Source organism: Melospiza georgiana, chromosome 7, assembly GCF_028018845.1.
Source record: "Melospiza georgiana isolate bMelGeo1 chromosome 7, bMelGeo1.pri, whole genome shotgun sequence".
NCBI classification, from domain to species: Eukaryota; Metazoa; Chordata; class Aves; order Passeriformes; family Passerellidae; genus Melospiza; species Melospiza georgiana.
In genome coordinates this window covers 38,689,739-38,713,195 of record NC_080436.1, presented here as the reverse complement: position 1 = coordinate 38,713,195, position 23,457 = coordinate 38,689,739, and the positions used below count along the sequence as shown (strand labels likewise).

The 23,457-nt window shown below is 44.8% G+C and overlaps 1 protein-coding gene across 2 annotated transcripts in view; it reads right to left on the bottom strand.

Moving 5' to 3' along the window:
• Positions 1 to 22,376, bottom strand: part of ACVR2A (activin A receptor type 2A) — a 56,920-nt gene extending 34,544 nt beyond the window's left edge. For both annotated transcript variants that reach the window (XM_058028483.1, XM_058028484.1), the window contains exon 1: positions 20,633 to 22,376. In XM_058028483.1, coding sequence (XP_057884466.1) covers positions 20,633 to 20,687 — 55 coding nt within the window. In that variant the 5' untranslated portion in view covers positions 20,688 to 22,376. The remainder of the gene's footprint in view (positions 1 to 20,632) is intronic.
• Between the last annotated feature and the right edge of the window lie 1,081 nt (positions 22,377 to 23,457).

Sequence of the window (23,457 nt, the reverse complement as noted above, 5' to 3'; positions counted from 1 at the left end):
CCAGATTAACACCCAAAAGAACAAATCCAAAAAAGAAGCATTTCAAGATCCAAAAGAGGTTACTAAAGTCAGCATAATACACATTAAAACTTAACTCTTTTTGTATTTTTTATCAGAACTTCAAGAACAATTGACTAGAATGGGGAGAAATTTAAAATTACCATTTTAAAATTCTTTTCAGAGCATAAATCTGTGGCAGGGACTTTAAAATGTGCTACATATTGGCCATCCAGCACATTAATTGTCATTAAAACATTAAATTCAGCCACTCCTGCAACAGCTCCTTAAAACAAATCAGCTCTGGTCTAACATGAGAATCAAATCAATACAAAAATAATCCAGGACAGTGGGGTTTATTTCTCTTACCTGCCTAAAGCACTTAAAAATGGTTTAAATTTCCATGTTGGGTGTTCTTCTTAAGAAAACATCTCATTAGAAAGAAGTGCAGTTCAATTCTAACAACCTGTGAATGATCTCCCTGTGCCTTAAAATAAAAATTTAGAGGACTTAAAAAAATTATATATATATATATATATATATATATATATATATATATATATATACACATATATATATATACATATATATATCTCATATATATATACATATATATATATTTTATATATATATATATATATATATATATATATATATATATATATATATATATATATATATCCTACTAACATCAAGTAATTTATATATATAACCTACTAACATCAAGGAAAAATCCAACTAAAGAAAAAAGACCAAAATATTCTTCTTTCTAGTTCTCTATGAGTAACAATAAATTTGATGTCAATCTCCACCATCTCATTTCACTGCACAAAGACACCTTGTAGAAACTCAAGGTTATTGCTGGAATATCTCTAAGTATGAAAAATTAAGTCACATTTCAAAGGTTTTAAGCATCTAAGCATTTAAAAATTAATTAATTAAATGAAATCTCATTTAGGAACCATTCACACAAGCTATGGGGAATGCAAGGCAACAGGAGCATCAGTGTTTGTTAGGAAAAGTATCCAGAACCAAAAAGTGCTACTGGATATTTGAATTTTGGTAAAACAGCCCCTGATCCTACAGCCCACACCTGCCACAGCACAATAATCCCAAACTGTTTCAGTTTCAATACAAAATTTGCCTCCAAGTGTTCAGCTGAGCCAGTTCTGCTCCATTTCACTTGGCCAGAAACCCTCAAACCCATTTGTTACCCAGCCCTTGCACCAACCCTGCAGTGGTAACTTCCCCATTGCTGATTTGGAACACTGGGATCATTTGCAGGAATTTTGGTAGGAATGACTTCAGGAGACCCTCACAGATCCCAGCCACACCAGGATCTATGTTTAGAGCAGCAACTCCAGTTGAACCAGTCCTCACTTCTGTACTGGGTGATGCTTTTAAATCAGGGGCAATCCAGATCTGCTGGCTGAGACTTGCATTAAAATATTTTCTTTTTATTCATTTCCCCCCCTGCCCCATGCTGCATCAACACTCAGGCAAGATTACAGATCTCCACAATGATAATCCTGCTGCAACATAGAAATGTTATTTTTTGCTGCAGAACTGAAGAAAAATAAATTTTAAATCACTGCTAAGTCACAACAAAGCCACAACAGTTTTAGAATTCATAAAGATCAGGGGGAAAAATTAAGTAATGACCAAATACAGAGCAACGCACAACTCAGTGCTCCTACAATGGATTTCCAAGTGGTTTTTGACAGCTAAATCTTATTTAACTTATTGTCTGCTTACTTCTCCATTGTTTTGTGTATTGGATGAGCTCATGTTCCCAAACTTGGATTTAAGACACCACTGTGGTCTAGAAGCTACAAATGTTTTTTCAAATCTAACCAACAGACTGGAACAAAGCCCTCAGTGGAGGCACCAACAAGAATTGAAATACAAAACAAACCCCATGCAACTTGAATATTTATTTAACAGAATTACCCAAAATGTTTTACTGACTGACCAACAAATTGTTTGGGTATTAAAGGTTTACCTTCATTTCAAACTTGCCCATAAATATTGGCCATCCAGCACATTTATTGTCAATAAAACATTAAATGCAGCCACTCCTGTAACAGCTCCTTTAAACAAATCAGCTCTGGTCTAACATGAGAATCAAATCAATACAAAAATAATCCAAGACAGTGGGGTTTATTTCTCTTACCTGCCTAAAGCACTTAAAAATGGTTTAAATTTCCATGCTGGGTGTTCTTCTTAAGAAAACACTCTACATCAAGATCTCAAATGGGCCCTAAACAATCCTAATGAATAAAGAAGGGAATAAATGTGAATATTTCAGCTCTTGGAGAAGTCAGCTGTATGTGGTGCACACAAATGAGGAGCAGCTCATGTCCCTGAGCAGGCACAGATTGAACCCCTGACAGAGATGTGAGGAACTCCCCCCCTTCAGCTCCTCTGCTGCCCCACAGAACTGAAATTGTACCCCAAAATGTTCTTTATTTGGGCACTTTGCTGTGCTTGACCCTTGCCAGGAGCCTGCAGCAATGCAGCTCCATGCCCAGGGCTGGGAGGGTGGAAATGGGGCACAGAAATCTCTCCTGAGCAGCAACATCAGCAGTGCCAGAGTGCCCCAGGCCAGATCAAAGCTGCAGCACCTCCCTCAGATCTGCACCCAGAGCAGGAAAACCCACCCGGGGCTCACCTGGCTCCCTCCCTGCCCAGCACCACATGGCTGCATCTGAAACAACCCAAGGGATCCTTCAAGCCTTGCCAGAGCCAAAATCCCCATTTCTGCTCCTGCTGGAGGTATCCAATGTGCCATTTCCCAGCAGTCACAGATGATACCGAGCCTCTTTCTCTCCAAACAAACACAGATACAAAAAAGCAGTCAAGAGAGTTTCTGGCATTGGAGAAAGGAAGATGATAAATGTAATAGAACCAGTTTTAATCAAGATCAAAGCTGCAGGAGAATGCAGACAGACAGTCTAGACTGCTTTACTTTGAAAGCTTAAGCATATAAAGCAACATCTGCAAAGAACATTAATCACATTTAGTCCACAATCTTATCACCTCCCAAGCAAGCAGAAACAACTTTTACTTAAAAGTCATATGCCTCTATGTGACAAGCGTTTTTAATTATCTTTAAATTAGATATTTATCACTGATTACAAAGCTGTTCTCTTCACTTTGAAATAAGCTGCTGTAATTTGAAATATATTTGCAGAGCTCCCTGGACAAAAAAAAAAAAATGGAATAAAGTATTGGTAAGGAAGCCTGGTGAACAGTAACAATTATTTTACATCACTGGTACAGAGTGGGAATTCTCAAAATATTGAATTAAGTTCTGATTTGCTCCTCTGTATTTCAGACCATAACTCAGCAGACAGCAATAAAGTGAAAGATTTTCTGTACAGTTTTCTTTAGCTTTAGAAAATAACTTGAGAATATAAATAATCAGCTTTCCCCCAATTTTCTTTCTATAAAAAAAATTATCTTGCTCCTGCACTTTAGAGGGGAATTAAAAATTGGGGAGATAGTGCAAATCTACATATAGAATGTTTATGTGATAATGCACATCTTTCTATACAAAAGCAATTTATTCCTTGTTTACCTTGCTTTATTTTGCTTATATTCTGGTCCTTTCTCCCTTATGATTTTGCCTACTCACTAGCAATCATTGAATTTATTTTATTTAAAGTGTCTTGCATTAAAGTTTTCCCTTCTGCCAAGGTTTTCATACAATCCACCCTTCAACAAGAGCCTGGCAGAGACAAATCCACAAAAAAAATCCATCATCTTCCAACCCTGAGGCAACAGCTGTGACAATTTACAACATTATAAACCCACAGAGGCACGGAACAAAACTGGGAATTTCTGCACTAAACTCAGCTTCTCCAGCAGCCCCACATCCCACAGGAGAGCTTGTGAAACGCAGCAGCAAATCCAAAATTTATGAGTCTTACTCAAAAACCTGGGTGTTAAATTCCCCAGCTCAGAGCAGGCAGAGCGTGCAGCAGGAATCACTGGAAAAGGGGATTTTTAGGATTTTTAGGATTTTTAGGATTTCTACTGCTACCTTTCAGCTGGAGATGCCTTTGCAGGTCCCTCCTGGAGATCTCTCTGCTGGCCATGCTGCTGCTCCTGGGTGACATTCCTCGCTCTCCCCACAAATTCATAGACAAAAAGAGAATTCTGAATCCTTTTTTCCCCAAATCCTCCCCAGTCTGGTGCAGCTCTCAGGTTTTGCAGCAGCACAGCCCCAGTCACTCATCCCAGCCTGAAGAGAGGAGATTTCACTGAATTTCTGTGCAGAAGCACCTGGGTTGCTCTCCCTGCTCAGGCTGCAGCATCTCCTGGAGCTCTGCAGCGTTCCTGGAGTGCTGGAGTTCATCTGCCTCAGCTATTTTAAGAATTTCCTATCTTTAGGCCTACTGACAACACTTTTTTTATTTTTTAATGTAACTTTAACCTCCCACAAAAAGCAGTTGAACAAAGGGAGACTCTGCACACCTTCTGAGACTCCTACACCTGTGGAAATTGGAATGCTTGGAGAAATACCCTCATATATTATGATTTAAGTTCATTTCTTGGTGTTATTTTCTTATTTAACTGAGCATCTCATAGAGCCACACCAAGGCAATTTAGTTTCTGGTTAATTTTTAATTTGCTTATCTGATCAATACCACCACAATTCTTTAAGTTAAAGCAAATTACAAGTATTTAGGTAGAGCAGGAAATTTTAAAGTGCTGTAGGATAATGCAGAGGATTTCTCAGAGCTTGGCTATTTATCTTCAAAACCCTGGGATTGGTTTGGGCTGCAAAATTGTAATGAGGTAAATTTGACAGAATAACTAGAATTAGACTGCTTTTAAAATAGCAAATAAAATTTAGTTCCAATCCTAACTCCAGCTAGATGAACTTCAATTTTTATTATCTCATCTCATGGACTGAACCACGTGGCCTAGGAGAAATAACAGTGGCTATTTAAAGGCAAGGCAGGTTCTGACAGCTCTCACTGAGCTCTCAGAGGAAAGCAGAATTCCAAAGTCCAGGGATGAATCAGGGAGTGTGACCCCAGAAAACAACACCACAAACAAAAGCTTTAGGGCAAAAGCACTGCACTTGCTACTACAAGATAATTTGTCTTCTAAATTTAGATAACAATTAAGAAAATGTTATCTAGTGACCTGAAATCTGGAAGGCACTTTAGGATATGGTTTTGACCTTCTAGTTCTTATTCAAGAACACATTCAAAGCCAGAAGATGAATGCTGTTACTCCATTTAAAGCCTCTTGACACTCTGACAGAGTAACAGCCTGAAATTTGCTGATTGAAACTCCAAGTTCCAGGGCAATAAAGGGCTCAAGAGGGCTCCCTAAACACGTTTTCTAAAGGTACCTCTGTGCCCAGAGGCAATGGGTGAATCTCTCCTGCCTCTCAAAGATAAGAGGACAAAGATGCTTGTGGATATATTGCATTAGTTTATTTGGGAGGGACCTGCCTGACAGGTGAGCTGCTAACACATCTCCAAAACCACTCCTAGGAAATTACCAGAACTTCAGTGAGAGAAGAAAATGACAATTTTGAAGCTATGCTGCATGAAAGATTAAAAAAAAAAAGCCATTTCAGCTACAATTCTGGCTATGAATGCCATTCTCTGGTAAGTCTGAATTCCCCAGAAGTGAAGTGGTGCTTGCAATGTGCAGGATTCCCTAGAAATAGCATTCCACCCACTGCACGTGGAGGCAGGTGAGTGAGAGGCAAAGAAGGATCTCTGCATGGAACCTCCCATGGGCTCACACTCACTGAACACGAGAAATTTGGGATTTCACAGTGTTTGGGAAGATCAGAGCAGCCTGGAGTAGCTTGTGTTAAGCAAGGCTTGAGAAAGCAGCTATTTGAGGAGTTTTTAAGTAAAAAAAAAACGAAGAATAAGTAAAACAATGAAGGATAAACAAAAATATGAAGAAACTTTTCAAGCCAGGGTGTGGAAACTAGAAAATCAGAATTTTACCTTCAAAGTTATCAATGCATGAGTCTTAACACCAGGGGAAATAAAAAAATCTGTACTGGAGTCCAGGAGTCCAAATCACATCAAGTAATTTTGATCAGTTTTGCTCAGGCAGCAGTGCTGATAAAGAAGCAGAGGCACATGGATGAAAGCAAGAGAGCAGAGCCCGGGACACTCAGCTTGGATCAGCCCCATCACTGCAATGTCTCCATGTGCCTGAAGGCACCCAGAGCCACTGGATCTGCTGACAGGGGAGTGCGGGGTGTGAAGAGAGCCCAGCCATGAGCCCAGGCTGGCAGCGACCTCACAAACTGCCAGGGACAGACAGACAGACAGACAGACAGCACTGCTCACCCTGCACGCCCTGCAGGAGCCTCCCCAGGACAGGAGCAGGGAAGGAGCAGGGAATCACCAGCACGGAATGCCACAGAAACAGGAACGAACCCCACGGAACAGACGGGGATGGGGCTGAGTGAACTTTGCACGGGCTCAGCAGGGCCGACACAACCCCTCCCTCCTTCCCTCCTTCCCTGCTGCCACACCGGCTCCAGCCCCGGGAAAAGAGCGGGGAGGGAAGGACCGGGCGGGAGGGGAAGGACAGACCAGGGAGGGGAAGGACAATCCCAGGGAGGGGAAGGACAGACCAGGGAGGGGAAGGACAATCCCGGGGAGGGGAAGGACCGGGCGGGGAGGGGAAGGACAATCCCAGGGAGGGGAAGGACAATCCCAGGGAGGGAAGGACCGACCAGGGAGGGGAAGGACAATCCCGGGGAGGGGAAGGACAATCCCAGGGAGGGGAAGGACAATCGCAGGGAGGGGAAGGACAATCCCAGGGAGGGGAAGGACCGGGCGGGGAGGGGAAGGACCGGCCAGGGAGGGGAAGGACAATCCCAGGGAGGGGAAGGACAATCCCAGGGAGGGGAAGGACAATCCCAGGGAGGGGAAGGACAATCCCAGGGAGGGGAAGGACAATCCCGGGGAGGGGAAGGACAATCCCGGGGAGGGGAAGGACAATCCCAGGGAGGGGAAGGAGCGCTCCCCTTCCACAGAAATCCAGTGACAGAGAGGGGAGCAGGGAATCTCCAGAGCAAGACACTGCGTCAAGACACAGGAAAGTTCCTCAGCACAAACTCACGCCACAACTTGTAGCTTGTAAGAGATGAGGAAACAAATGTATCCGAACACACAAAGCACAAACGGAAGGTTGGCCTAATTTTAATGTGGATTCTCCTTTTGAAAGCCTCAGACAATAGGAACTGTAGGGTGAACTAAAGGCTTTTGGCAGCAGCGTTCAGCAATTATTTCATCTGGAAATTCCATCCAGCCCCAAGTTTAATCACCTCTGAACAAACTATTCCTTCCTGAATTTGTCCATCTGTGAGATCACTTTTTATTTCCACATGTTCTGAAACACTGAGTTCTACAGTTTAATTACCCATCATTAGTAGATGTACTTTTTCTGTTTAAAGTACCTTCATCAATCATTTGGGTGGATTTGATGTGAAGCAGCTGGCCAGCAGGCTGAGCAGGAAGAAAAGACAAGTTAGCAAAGTGCTCAGCCCCCAAAGCATCCTGAAATGCATTTCCATGGTTATCACACAGAGGTGGGATGTTGGCATGGATTGGGATGGAGAAATTACAGGTATTTAGCAGTATCTGGGTTATTCACTTCCAGTTTTCACCAGAATGATGCTTCAAAGGAAATCCTTCAAGTTTGATGCTGGGAATTTTTATAACAGAAAATAACTCAGCAGATATCAAGCTGTTTATATTTAGTTAAGTTATAGATGTGCTCATATGGAACCTTTATTCTTAGCTATTGGGGATAAAGAAATATCTACATCCAAAATAATGCCTTTCATTAGCAGCAAAATGAAAATTTTCCAGGTATTAAGGGACAGAATAATGATGTATTTTTACAGCTTTATTTTCCTTAAGATAGGAAGCATCAGTGTCATGGGGATTGCTGACTCTCTCCAGAGAAATTCCCCAGTTGTATTTGGAGTAGTCATGAGCACAAGTTTAAGGGCTCCCAGTGCCAGATGTTGTGTTTGATGGAGAAGGGCTCGTGCTCACACAGAAACAGGTGTTCCTCCTGTCACAGCTGAGGAATCCACTCAGCAATAAATCCTCCTGGCAGGCCAGAGGAACACCAAAGCTTCAGAAACGCAACAAAAAAATTTATGGGAGAATTCTGCTGTCTTGCCTCTCCAGGTGTTTATCCTGTGGTAGTCGATGAGTGTTTGAACGTGAACACAAACACTTCTATCAGCAAGATCAATAAGGAGAATTTCCCTTTGCAAGGAGAAGAAAAATTGTCTGGTTTTTCACTTGGATTTGTTTGCTGTTCGCTCGGCTGGCTTTTGTTGTTTGGGTTTTTCCCCCAGGACAATGATTACCTCCAGGCAGCTGGCACAGGAACAGATATTTAATAAACCACTTTTATACCCCTTTTATATGCCTTTTATACCCCTCAAAGTTACAGGGGAGGGGAAGAGGACTCTGGAATGACATATTCTAATAACATCACTATACAGATATACAATATCTACCTCTTAATTGTGGGAGCCAACTATTACATTACTTATCTATACAACCCCTTCCCAGGATTGAGCCCATCTGCTTAGATCACCAATAACATTTTTAAGGAATCCTTTAAGGTACCTGCTGGAAATTCCACAGAAAAGCTTTGACATGATCCTCGCAGGATGCCAAGAATCATTTATTGAACATTATCCTCATGGATGCCAAGAATGATCAGCCTTGCTGGAGGGAAGGTGGGCACACAACAAACCAATGTACATTCAGTGGTGGCACTGTACCTCCACTGAAGCCACCACCTCAAAAAAAGGGCTTAAAAATCCTGCCTTAAGTAAAAAGCAACTTGAATATCACAGCTAAGTGAAAAAGGAAGAAGATGATGGGAACAGCAGCCTGGGCCATGGAACACTGGCTTCTCTCTTCCCTACCAGGGAGGCTGAGCTGGGAGAGACCATGGCTGGGATAACACCTCAGGTAAGATTCCCCTGTGTTTTTAAACTGATTTTATTTCCAGTCATGCTCCATGCAGCATTTCAAACCACAGCTACCAGAGACCAGTTTATCTCCATTTCAGTGCCCATGCCTGTGTCTCAGCACAGTTGTCCCCATGGAGAGTTTCAGGGCAGATCAACAGTGACAGGATGTCTGCAGAGAGCCCTGCAGGGTAACAGAGGGGATGAGCTCAGGTGCTGTCCCAGGGACCTGGCTCACAGCTGAACCCTCAGCACCACAAACTCATCCAGAGCTGTTCTCTCCAGAAGTGTGCCCTGCTGGCTGAAGATATTCCTGCTTTATGCCTTACAAGTGCCCTGGTTCTCCCACACTCCCCTGGCAACTGAAGATGCTCCTGGGACTGAGACCCCTCAGGTCTCACGGGTGTTCAGCTGACACCCAAAATTCACCAGCCCCTGTCTGTAAATGGGATCCCTGATGCTGTGCTCTGATTCAGTCCATTCAGGCATTACCAGTTGGGGTTCTACATTTAAAGGACATCCCCTACTTTCTACCCTCATCATTTCCAGACCTGTTAGTGCTGTCTGTTCTCTTCTTGGATCTGATTTTAGCACAAAGTTTTATGCCCACCTTTTCAGAATAAATTTCTAAGGACATCTCCAGCCAAAATCCAAGTAACATAAATTAGATACTGCTAAGATTATGTTGCAAATAGTCCTTCCAAAGTTTTATTAAACCTGGGATGTAACTGGATTTCACTGATCACTGTATCACCCCTTCTGTAATTGTGTCAGTCTGAATCTTTTATTTAGTTCCCACCTCATTGTTACCAGAGAATCTGCAAGACAGGAGTGAATTTAATCACCTATTCCTTGGAATGACAGAATCACAGAAGAGTTTGAGTCAGAGAGGACTTTAAAGCTCATCTCATTCCATGGCAGGGACACCTTCCACTATCCCAGGGTGCTCCAGCCTGGCCCTGGAAACTTCCAGAGATGCAGGGGCAGCCCCAGCTTCTCTAGGAGCCTGTGCCAGGCCCCTCTGCTGCTCTGCCTGGAAATCTTGAGTCTAGAGCCCCTGGAGCAAAATGTGACATGGAGATATTTAAAAGGCAAGGGAAGAGGACAAAACCCCTGTGAGAACAGGCCTGAACTGAGAGATCCTGAAAAAGAGAAGCAAATTCTTTCTGAAGAGGGAGGTTATTAAAAATGATACTGAATTGTGCCATTTTCCCTTTGTCACCCACAGAACAGCTCCACCCACCAACACTGAGGTGCTTTCCCTTGACAGTTCCCTTCCCAGGACAATGCAGGCAGCCTCCCTGGCAGCCCTTATTCCATCCATCCATCCATCCATCCATCCATCCATCCATCCATCCATCCATCCATCCATCCATCCATCCATCCCTCACCCAGCTCCTGCCTTTGATCCTTGTGGGAAATGGATTTGTAGAAAGTTCTTGAAGCTTAACAGAAGGCTCACAGAGTGTGTATCTGTGTGTAACTGTTTGAGATAAGAAATGCTGACTTAGAAATGTCATGGAATAGGACAGACATTGTTGAGAGAGAAATGGAACTAGAAACAAGTTTTAAAGGATGGTTTTGTAAATAGGACTGGATACTCTGGAGGAATAGAATTGTGAAAGATGAATTGTAGTAGAAGCCACGAGGGGTAATTTTAGATTAATTGTTTTAAGCATTTAGAGCATGGTGTGGTAAAAGCTGATAGGCCAAGAAGCAATTATAATGTACTGTAATTGGGAAATATTTGGCTTCTGATTGTGGTGATGTGAATTCTAACATCTGTATCATCTCATCCTTCTCATGAGACTGAAAATGGAATAAAAGTTTTTAGAACACCTCTCAGTTACCCCATCTCTGAGTCAGAAAAACCCCAAATCCAACAGATCCTGAGTGCAGAATCTCTGTGCTGCTTTCCAGTCATTTCTGCTGCTGCAGCAGATTGGATCAGCCCAGCCCAAAGGCAGCAGCCACTGAGGAGGGACAGCAGCACAAAATGGGGATGTGGGGGAGGATCAGATACAAACAAGAGGAACTCTGCTCTCTCTGTTCTCCCAGCAGTTTTTGTTAAATACCCCACAACCAACACAACCTTTGTGGACAAGTAGAAGGTGATTAAGAGGTTTCTGAAGCTGGCTGAACTGCTGGAAGGACAACTAAAAATTGTGGATGTTGAGAGCTTGCTTCTAAAGTTTCTGCATTACTGAACCTCCGGTTCAGAAAGAAGGAAGACAATGGGGAGAAAAGCTCAGATGGGCAACAGAAGATCCCTCAGAACACACTGTGCCAGCATGTAAATATCTTCAATTCATCCACACCAGATTCCAACACACTATTTACCCTTACACAAGAGAGAAACAGGAACTCATTATTTACCTCCTCTCTCCCATCTTCACTTTGAATGAAAGAGCTTCCAACACCAAAGAGGAAAAATTCTGGGATAATTAAGTTTCAGAGCATTATTTTTGCAAACAGGATTCTAGGAAATTAATTTGGCTTGATTTGCCATCCATCTGAATACTTTTAAGCCATGGAAAAGTCCAGCAGCACTCTGGAGCATCAGGATTTTTCAGGAGGGATCCAGAGCATTTCCACTGGAGTGCAAAGTGGGATCTGTGCTCTCCTGGCTTCCCTGCAAGCCTCCACCCAAGAGGACGAGAGTCAGAATTTTTCAGCTGAACAGCAAAAAACTTTCACCTGAAAGCTCTGTTTTCATGGGTGCCTTCTCAGAGAAGTGCTAAATGCTGAGTTTGGGGCAGGAATGGAAGCAAAAACATCTTGTGGTTTGAAATCACCTCCCCACAAATGAATCAGGGTTTCACAGCTGGGGTTTAGCACAAGCACAACGCACAAAAAGCCATCAGGAGCTCTCTGCTGATCTCCATCACCCCAAATGGACGAGGTCAGAGGAGCCCCCACGTGTTGGGCTCTGTCCCAGTGGCAGAGGTGAAGTTAAATAAAATGTAACCAAGCTGTTACAATTTTTCTTTTTGACGGGTTTTGTGTGAAATTTAATAAAATTCAATATATCCCCAGGGACAACTTGTAAAACAGATCCTTTGCAAAATTTAAGATTAGAGTTTAAATGGAAATATTTAACTAGTAGTGTTTTCAATGCTACTTTAAAGCAGCTTTATAAACAAATGATGACAAATCACCTAATTCTTTATAAAAAGTACAGTAATTCAAACAACTGTGTGCCATTTTGCAACTTTCACAGCCTAAACGTTTTTCAACCCTGAAACACAGAAATATTTAAAGAAAACTCTTCCATCATGTAATTGCTGTGAGCTAAAGAGAACTATCTGTACCCTCTACTGACAAACACCAGCAAAAATTGCTAAAATTAACAGTTACTGCAAAGTTTAATTTTGTCTTGTACACTCAACACTGTAACTCAACAACAAAATTAAACCACTTCCCTGTTTATGTGGAAATTCCTAGAAGGAAACAGTTTTTCATGCTAGAAGGCTTGATAAACTGATTGGTCATATTTAAAAATAGCTTTGAAAAACAGATCAAATTTCAACTTAGGAGATGATAATGAAATCTAAGAATTCAAAAGCCAGCTGAAAGAATGAAGACCACTCCAATCTTTAGGCAGCATTTAAGGCATGGAGATTAGTGTTATCTAGGTGAGATAAGAGCTCTCAACCTGAAAAAATAAGGCCAGGCTTCAGTTACAAATAAAAGCCACCTCTAAATCACAAGTTGGTGAGGCACCAAAAGGCAGGAAGCTGCTGAAAGCACTAAATCAGCTCTGTGAGCAAGAGATGTGGAGATAAACCAGCCTGGGGTGGGATGGGACAGAGCTGCTGGGTGGGGAAAGGGTGAGGAGCAGCACAGGGACCCTCCAGGGCTGCCCTGGAGCCAGCCTGGCTCAGACCCTGCTGAGGTGGGAACAGCTCAGGGGGCTGCACCCAGTGCCAGGGGCAGGGATGGCACTGCAGGGTGGGCACACAGGGATTTCATGGAATTGTACAGGGACAAACGTGGTGCCCTGAGCCCTGGGACACTGCACAGTGCAATGGGAACAGCTCAGGGACTGCACTCAGTGCCAGGGGGGCACTGCAGGGTGGGCACACGAGGATTTCATGGAATTGTACAGAGACCAGTGTGGGGTCCTGAGCCCTGGGACACTGCACAGTGCAATGGGAACAGCTCAGGGGCTGCACTCAGTGCCAGGGGGGCACTGCAGGGTGGGCACACAAGGATTTCATGGAATTGTACAGAGACCAGTGTGGGGTCCTGAGCCCTGGGACACTGCACAGTGCAATGGGAACAGCTCAGGGGGCTGCACTCAGTGCCAGGGGCAGGGATGGCACTGCAGGGTGGGCACACGGGGATTTCATGGAATTGTACAGGGTCCAGTGTGGTGCCCTGAGCCCTGGGACACTGCACAGTGCAATGGGGACTGCCAGGATGGGTGTGGAAACAACCTGGAGGTCGGTGGGTGAGCCTAAAGGCCAGAGCCCCACGGGTTACTGCAGGTGGGCACCACAACAAAAGGTAATTTCAAAGAGGAAATGATCATTTCTGCTCAGAGCCGTCAGGAGGAGGTGACATTTAAGAAGTGCCATTAAAACCAGGCAGGCAGCAGATGACAGAAACCAACTGCACGGGGCCTGCATCCAAACTGCTAATGCTCACCTCAGACAGGAATAACACCTTTAAATATGAAGTAGATCATCTCAGGAATCACTCTAAAATATGAAATAGATCATCTCGGGAATCACCTTTAATTGCGAAATTGATAACTTGAAGAAAAAAAACGGAATAAATAATTGAAGAAAATAAATGTATCCATCTAGATTTCAGATCCCAGCTGGCCAGGGACTGCTGCTGCCCTCAGAGCCCTCATGCCAGTGCCCCCCAGAGCCATGGAGGGCTGCCCTGTCCCAGAGCAGGGGCTGCTGCTGCTGCTCTCTAAGTGGGACAGCTCCCAGCTGAAGGCAGTAAGTGACGCCGATGTTGTCACAGCACACTGATGGCACACACTCCACGCTCTCAGGCAGCAGATGAGGGAGCTCTGAAGTGCTGAAGCTGCAGGAATTCTGGTTCAGCCCTGCCTGTGCTGCCTCCTGGCACTGCCCTCACACCGTGCTTTGTGCCATCTCATCAGACACCACTTGGCACCGGCCCCAGCACCATCGGGGCTGCTGCTCCCCCCGCAGCCTCCTTCCACTGGCAACTCCAGAAACAGCCAAAAGAGACCAGCCACGGATGGCTCTAAAACATTCCTCACATCCACAGTCAACCAAACCAAAAAATGAAACGCCACTGAGTTACTTTACCCACTTCCATTTCTTCCCCCAGAAATACAAACAAGAAAATCCCAAACCAAACAAGCAGAAACAAAATGAAAACTGCATGTTTTGCCCTCATAAGAAGTTCAGTATCTGTCAGAAAATACACAAGACATATCCTAAATGGTTTTGAGCACTGTCTCCCTTCAACTTTAAAAGTCAATCTGCCACAAGAACTTCTGCAATTTGTTAGAAAATGAATTTGCTTTCTTATGTGTATCCCATTTACACATGAAGAGTTGAAGCTATTAAAAAGTAACATAATTCTGAGCCATACAGATTCTTAGCATTTTTAAATTAATGATACAGATGCCTTCTAACAGAACCTTCAGATTAAACGTCCTCAGTAACTTTTCAGGTATCAGCTTCAACAGTGCCAATGCTCAGAATTAAACCAGTAAAACTTAACTCATTTGCTGCCATCATTAGAGAGAGTGGAAATCTTCCCAAATGTGACAACAGCCTCATTTAGGGAAAACCCCAAACCAGACCAGCAGCAATGCCTAAATGGTGTTGTAATTACAATACACAATTTTGCTGTAAATGCAAAATGCAATCTTAATTCTTAGTTTTAATGAGGCAGATCGATATCTCAAAGTTCAGAAAGCAAAAGAATTTGAGAAATACTCTTTTTGGCCAAGATATTGCATTCATCTTCATTATCTATTCACTAAGTACAGACAATGTTTCCCTCATGTAATTAAAGAGTTATAAAAGCAGAGAAATGCATCTTGGCATTTCTTACATGCCCATCACAGTTAAGAGTACATAGGGGTTTGCTTTTAATTACATTGTCATTTCAGCGTTTTGTATTGAATTACCACCTCATTACACATCCATAGAAATCCTTTAAAACAAGAAGTTATGCTTTAACAAAGTAAGGAATCTCCAAAGGTGATATTTAGATTAATCTAAGAACTCGTGGCCCCCTTGCCAGCTAACAGTGCCCAGCATCCCATCAGGGCAGGCAGGGCAGTTTAACAGCTCCCAGCCAGCACTGTGCCAACTCAGGAACAACACCAACATCAATTACAATTCTGCATTTTGAGTGAATCAGATCATCCTGCACCACTCTGACCAGAAACACCAGCAGAACACAAAATGGCCAAGCCTTTCACAAGGTGTTTTTAGAATTTGGAAACACTTAATTTCCCTACTTGCTATAGGGCCTCGCAGTGAAGTCCCCAGGATTTGGGGTGACACCAAAGATTCATTGCTCCAGTCAGCACATAAATTGTCTGCTTTTGTTTCCAGTTACAGCTTTAACAAGGACATTTTGAAGAAAACCAGAAATGTTGACTTTCCTCATCAGGAATTAAATTATTGTGAAACCATGATGATAAGCATGCAATGGAAAAACCCTTGCCTGCTCTCTTTGCACCCAGAGCTGAAGGATTTGATGTATCCCATCTACATTTGGGATTCCTGGCCGCAGAGATATGCAACGTAAACAACATGGCAGTAAATATTCATTTTCTGTGGGATTAAGCCTAAATATGCTCTGCTGTTTGGCACTGTAGTCACAAACTGTTTCTAAGAAAAAACCCCTCCACCACACAGACAGTGCAGGGAGAGAAGACAAGAGATGCCACAGAAAGTCACTGGCATCCAATAGCACTTCAATCCCATATGGAAATAACAGGAAATAAGATGTGCCGAATTTGAAGCACCAAGGCAACAAAAACACATGAAGATTTCATCACACGAGAACTTGGCTGTAAAATCCGTCGTTTTCTTGATCTTTTTAGGGAGTTTTCATTTTCAGGAACATCAGAGAGCTAACAGCTCATGGATGCTACCAACCAGCTCGAGCAGGCATTTGCATTAAGCTGATTTTAGTTAATTAAGTGGTGGAAATGCATCTCTCCTACACCCAGAAACCACTTCCACAATCAGATTCCTTGTCAACCTCTCCCTTTTCACAGCCTGCAAAAACTACAAGTGGAGAAGGTTGGAAGAAAAGGTGGAATGAATGAATGAACAACATTAGGAATGAAGAACACTGGAGGGGCTGTTATTGTTCTGCTTCCCTAGAAGTAGTGATATGACAAAAATTAATGTCTGTGGTTAAACAGAGAAGAAAAAAAGGTTTTTTTTGAGTCTGAGTCTGTCCTCATTTGCTGATCAGCCAAACTCATCACCTAAGGAATTTTACCCTCAAATTCCAGAAAGGTGGGAATGGGAAAAATACAAAACCCATTCAAATACTCTCCATAAAACCCATCTGAAAACTATTATTCTTGCAAACAGTGATTCTCTTCTTGCAGAAAGGAGCTTTTCCTGCCCTCAATTTACACCCAGCACATGCACACAAACTTATTGAAGTTTTTTCTTCCCGTGTGTGCAGGGTAGAGATGCAAATAAACTCATGAGAGCAGCATCTCTCCGGGAATGTCTGGAAAGCAGAGCTCCACCACAACGATGCTCACATGTTCTGATGGTGCATCTGCACAATTAAAGCTCTTTTCAGAAGATTTGGGCTTTATAACTGTTAAGTATTAACAGATTACTTAGAAATAGTTAACAGGTTTTTGAGCTGTAGTAATTTATAACATCAAGCTCTCCATAACTCAGTCTATGGCTGGAAACAGTATTAAAGAGTTTTATTTAATGAAACAAATCCTGCTCTTAACAGCAACATTAGGAGTGCCCAGGGGTAGTACATTTAATAAAGAACTTGTACACTGATAACATAAAGGAATCTTGACTTTAAACTACTTCAGAATTAGTGCTGCTTTTATTACCCCACAATAAAGTGAATAAAGTGATTAGAGTCCAACCACACTCATGGACAGCTCACAGGGAACACAGCAGCAGAAAGAATTCCAAACATTGCCAGACCTGTGGCAGGATTTTCGAGCGTTACCAAGTTAATAATGAAAGGACAGTAAAAAAGAGACATTACACAAGTAAATCAAAGAAAAAGTCTCATGTTCCCCCTCAATTCCTTCAGGACACCCAACCATTCAGCTTGTGAAGTCACACCATGCAAAGCAGGTTTTACAGTTCTCAATAGATTTTTTTTTGGGGGGGGGGGGGGGAAGACACAATTTAAAAAATAATTTCTCAGGTAATAACCGCTGTGACAGAAGAGAATGATTAATTAAAAACCAGAGAATAAAACATCCTCCATGCAGTGAAAATACAACTTCAACTACAGAGGTGTCTTTGACACGCCAGTACCTTCAGCTAAATTACTCAAGATCATCTGGGTGGCTGGGGAATGATCTGGGATTAAGGGAAATAGAGAATCAACACTTTTCTGAGGTGGTTCCTTTGGCTTAGGTGATTCTGAGCTTGATTTTAGCTTCACTTCTAAAAAATCCCAAGTCCTGCTCCCTGTAGGAGACTGCAGAGCTGCTCTGATTTGGGACCACCCAGGCACCAAAGGCAGGGCAGGTATCTCAATGAGATGATGGGCTGGGAAATGAGGAGTTTATGAGGAACAAAAGGAACGATGAGATTTTAAACCAAGATTATGGGTGAGGAAAATCCTCACAACTCCTTCAGCATCACCCACACTTTGAGCTGCACGTTTCATAAACCTCAGAAAATGCTGAAAGTGCCCGTTCTCTGTTCCTGCAGTCACAAAAGCAGCGGAACACAAGCACAGGTCCCTGGGGAGGGGAGCACCCAGATCGTATCTGCAGAGAGCCTGCTCTGATGAACAAGCTGCTTCAGTCACAAGTTTTCCTGTGAAGCTCCCTCCAACCTTGCCTCACCTACAGCACAGGCACAGGAAGCTTGTTCTGAGATATTTTATTATTAATTCAGGGTTTTCTGCTCCTCTGAAATGAAACGTGGCCACAGGTTTATCTCAGGAGTGTATCAGAGGGCACACGGAGAACCTTGACCCGGGCACTTTGCTTTCTTGTTTAGTTAATGTGCATTCATCTCGGCCTCTGGAGCTCCTACAGATGGGTGCAAACCTACACCCACTTTGATCCAGGCATCTACAAATATTTTCAAGCCTAATAACAACACAGATGCTCTTTCTCAAATATCTTAGTCAGAACAGGGAAATATTTTCACTCTCTTAACAAACTCACTAGAAATTCCTGTCCATTTACAGTACATTTCCAGGATTTCATAGTGCAGTTTACAGATAATAAAATAAATCGCTTTGAACCTAAATAGCACTTCCACACCCACCACGCAGGAAAAAAAACCACAACATTTTCACCTATTAAAAGAACCCCGGTATTAATTGGCCATGTAAACATCTGCAGAAAATAGCTGTGTTTAAAAATAAATGAACAAATAGAGCAAAGCAAACCCCCAATTGCTGAAAGAGAGGAGCTGGAGCTGCACACCAGAGAGAGGCACCTCCACACCTGAGCTCCAGGATTTTCTCAACCACTGCCACTATTTCAAAATGTAAGACCTGGACAGACTGATTTTCACACTAAAGACTGGAAAAAAGAAAATTCTGGTGATGATGATGTTAGAACCAATCCATCAGGTAGGATTTTAAACAGAAATAAGTCACTTAAGAAACACTTCTCATAAAAACGTCTGCACTTCAAGCAATCTTACATAATCTTGTAGTTCTGATCATAAAGCCAACAGTTTACTGTTGAATTTATTTATTTTTAGACTTGCCTAAAATTGCAGAGCGTCTGCAGTCCTGGTGTGAGTAGAAAATAGTATAATAATTGTTAAGTACCGGAACACTTAAAGTGTAATACTGGAATAACCACCAAAACAATGTCATTAACATGAGAGCAGCCCGGATTGCAGGCAGTTTCCTGCTCATTTAGCCAAGATTCATTCTTCACAGGCAGGAGGAACATTCTTTTCACCTCACCAAGGACAACCCGAGCGGGCAACGTTCAAGAAAAGACGTTCCTTATTGCTTAGCTGTTCTTTTTTATGGAGTCTGATAGGTAATGTCAACAAAAACCACTATTCTGTGCTCTAGGCAAAAGGATCTTAGAGGTGGACGTGGAAGGGAGACAGGCACGGAGAGCAGATGGCAGCAAGTGTCTCGGAAACTGTTCCAGAGAGGGGGAAAAGTTTCCCTGCAGAACATATTGCTGAATTGAGGGAACGCTGCTGAGCTGAAAAATCAGCCTTTGGGAAAAGCCGACGCACACGTCGTTACTGCAAGGCAAAAGCTGTCAGAAATCATGTCGGGTTTCAAAAGGAGAATAAAAGTTAAACATCCCGAACAAGCTTCTGGCTGTCCTTAACCCTCTGGTGAGCGCAGGCAGGGATTTTGGGTTTCTGCTGGCAGCGCTCGCCATTTCACAGCACACTGAGCGCACACAGCGCGGATCGATAGCACTACAGACACAAGACGAGACTCATCCATTTACTAACCACAGCAAAACGGCCTCTTCAGCAAAACTACGGCTGGAAATGTAAAAGGCATCCTTGCAGGGATCCCGTTCCTCCCTTCTCCCGGTCACACGGGCAGCTGGGAGCTTTTAGCCTGGTAAACAAGCGTAGCTTCGCACACCCTGCAAGGATGCTAAAACCCCACACAGAGCACTCGGTACACGGGCACGGAGCGCCAGGCCGGCTGGGAACTCGCAGGAGATCCTCGCACAGCTCCTGAGAGGGTTTGGGTGAGGCTGACGGAGCCCCGAGCACCAAGGGACCAACAGCTGCCCAACCACTGGTTGCTGCCATCACAATTTTCCTGCTGGAGAAGCGTGGGGAGTCCTCACACCCCGCTCGCTTCCCAGAGCTGGCGTCTGAACCTCAAACTCTGCTGTTTTAAAGAGAAAAATCAGTATTTTTTTTTTTAAGCAAAATACAAAGGGTTACAAATGATTCTTTAGGAACGCAAAGCCTGGCTTTTCACCCCAATTCTGTTGGTGCATCTCCACACGCACACACCCCTCGCCACCAGCACCACGAAATGACGAGCTCAGCCTTTCAGAGCGGCACCTTTTCCGAATAATTGAAGCATTAACCGAGGTCGCTATTCACCAGTGAACAGTCCGGGGAAAGAGACAGCAAACTGGAGCAAAGAGCAATTTCAGCTGGGTAATTCTTATTTAAAAGCAGCATCCAACACCCGTAACTGCGCTGCCAGGTTACTCGTGTGACACTAGGTGGTTATGTCTCCACATTTATTCCACACAATTGAGCTGAAATCCAAGCGCTGGGAGCGTTTCAAGTGCTCACGCTATATATATATATTTTTTTTTTTAAGAATAAACACGAAAGCAGCTTCTGCCTTTACAGTTGCTGCCATCCACAAACATTTGCCGCCTGAAAAAAGAAAAATAAATCGCTTCCCATTCATACAGAGCCAGCCCAAGTTCCCAAGTGCTGACCCCAAAGCCCTCAGTTTCAAGTGACAAATCCAGGAACATTCACTTACCTGATGAGCAAGAGATAAGAAAAACAGCGAACGCCAACTTAGTAGCAGCTCCCATTTTCCAATGCTGTTAAAACATTTAAGTGACTTTAAGTATCCAGTTTTCTGGGTCCTGCAAGCTGGAAAAATCTCCCTTCTTGCTGAACCGTTATAAAGCGATTTATAGCAACATTTCTGCAGCAGGTAGTGTTCATAAAACACTAAAAATCAGGTTTGTTTAGACACTGACGACCTCCCCGCGGCTCTTTCTAGAGAGAATCCGGGTTGAGGGAGGGATAAATATATTTGGAACCGTGTTTCAAAACACACGTGTCATTTGGCTTCTGTACAAACGGTGGCAAAATTCAACTCATAAAAGTAATGCTACGAATCCACTTAAAAAAAAAAATTAAAAACCAAAACAAAATAAGTCAACGATCAAGCTGCTGAGCACGACGAAGTCTCTGAGTCTCCAAGTGTTTTCCACATCAGGCGCCGTGAAGGATCATCCCCGGTGGGTGCGAGTGTCGGGGGTCGGGTCGGGATCAGTCCGAGGCGATGTTTTCGTCCTGCCTGCCCCCTTCACACCCCGTGTAGTGTTCGGGAGAAGAGCAGCTCCATTCCAGTTCCAAACCTCGAGGCGAAGAGAGGAAGTTTTATTTTTTTTTTTTTTGTCAGTTTGTCGATGAAAAACTACCTTTAAAAAACCAGCCACCAAGCTACACGTGGGTTTTCTTTAATAAATGCTGAGGGGTTTAGCGTAGCCCAGGAGAGGGGAAGGGGGGAAACAACAGTCTGGGGACAAACAAACCTTCGGGCTCCCCGGGAAGTGGCAAATCTCTAGTCCTTGGGCAGGCAGCGAGAGCAGTGCATCCCCCCAGTCTTCGCCGCCCTTCTCCAGCACCAGCACTCCCGAATCCCAGCAAGATTTCCAATTCTTCTAGGAGATTTCCATCCCCTCCCCCCGCGAGAGGCTATATTTGGTATTTAACACACAAGAGTGGCTGGGGAAAGGGGGGGTACAAAAAAAAAAAAAAAAAAAAAATTTAAAAATTAAAATGCAGTATCCAGGCGCTGGGGAGGAGGGTGGTATATATTCTTTGTGGCAAATCCACGCCGTGCTTCCAGGAGAACCAGGTTTCTTTGGAAGGGAGGCGGCTGTGCCTCACGGCGGGCTGGGGCTGGATGGATCCAGGCTCCTCCGGCTCCTCACGGGTCCTGGATGGATCCTCGCTCCTCTCCCTCCTCACGGACACATCTCCTCCTCGCCCCGCCGCTGCTCACACGGAGACTCCACGAAATCCACTCCTCCGAGCTCAATCCAGTTCTTGCCTTTTTCTTTTTTTTTTTTCCTCTTTTTTCTTTTCCTCCTAGGAGCGAGCAGCAGGAGACGGCAGGGGCGGGGAGGCAGAGCCTTCTCCCCGCGCCTCCCACACGGCGGAGCGGGGAGCGATCCCCTCGTCACCCTCTCCCCTAACTCTGACCCCGGCTCAACTCTCCGGTCTCCCGGGTGGCGGAGGCAGCGCGGCTCAGCCCAACTTTGTCCCTCCAGCAGTGCAGCTTAGGGGCTGGCGAGGCGAAAAGGCCGAGCCGGGGGATTCTCTCCGGGCGGCGGCGGCCGTGCCTAGAGCCCGCCGAGTGTCGCTGGCAGCGCGGAACAGCCCTCGGTGCCCTGCTGCCGCTGCTCCCCCGTGGTAATCTCATATCTACCCATTCACCCGTGTGGCGTGTGGAGAACCGGCCCAAGATGGCGGCGCCCGGGCGATTGTTTTTGTTTCCTCTCCGCCTCCCCCTCCTTCCCCACGGCCGCGGCGGCCGCCCCGGATTGACAGCCACATTACCCAATCACAAGGCGGGTTTGGCCGCTTAGCCCCGCCCACCTCCGCTCGCCCCTCCTATCGGCGGCGGGGCGGAGCGCGCTCCCCCGCGCTGGCCCCGCCCCTCGCGGCCCGCGCGCGCCGCCTCACGGGCGCGCTCCTGCCCGCCCTTCCCGCCCCTCAGGGCGCGGCCCCTCCGGCGCCCTCGCCCCGCTCCGCCCCGACCCCCCCGGTGTCCGTAATTCACTCTCGGGGGGCTCTCTCGAGGTGTTGGGGGGCTGTGCTGTGTTTCCAGGCTCGGGTGATGGAGGCAAAGCGCTGCCGGCAGCCACGCGGTGGGACCTGGCTGGGAGGGGTCACAGCGGTGTAACGTGTACACCACGGTGTGGGGCTGGGGGCGCTGCCTCAGGGGTCAAATGTCGGCCTGGTTTTCCGCCTCATCCCCAGCCCAGCCTAAAAACGTCCCTGAAAATGTCCTATGGGCAGTCCAGGTGAGAGCTACGGCTGTGGTGGTCTCACGTTGCTCAGGAGCATCACTGCTGCTGCAGCACAGAATCAGAGTCACAGAAGGGTCTGGGTTGAAAAGGACCTTTAAAAGTCATTAATTTCCAACCCCCTGCCATGTGCAGGGACACCTTCCACCATCCCAGGCTGCTCCCAGCACTGTCCAACCTGGCCTTGGACACTTCCAGGGATCCAGGGACTGCCCCAGCTTCTCTGGGCATCCTGTGCTGGGGCCTGCCCACCCTCACGGGGAACAATCCCTTCCCAGTATCCCATCTGATTGAAACCTGCCCTCTTTTAAGCTGGAATCCATTCCAGTTGCCCTGTGACTCTAAGCAGTTCTCTCTGTGTTTCTGGTGGGCTCCCCCAGGTGCTGGAAGGCCCTGGAGTGTGTTTGTGGCCTCAGCTCCAGGTGAGATGCACCATTAACAGCTGCCCAGTGTGTCCTGTCCAGGTAATTAATTAGCTCTGCTCCTGCCTGAGTTTGGTGTCACTCCTAACACTTTTTTTTTTTTTTTTTTAAAGGAA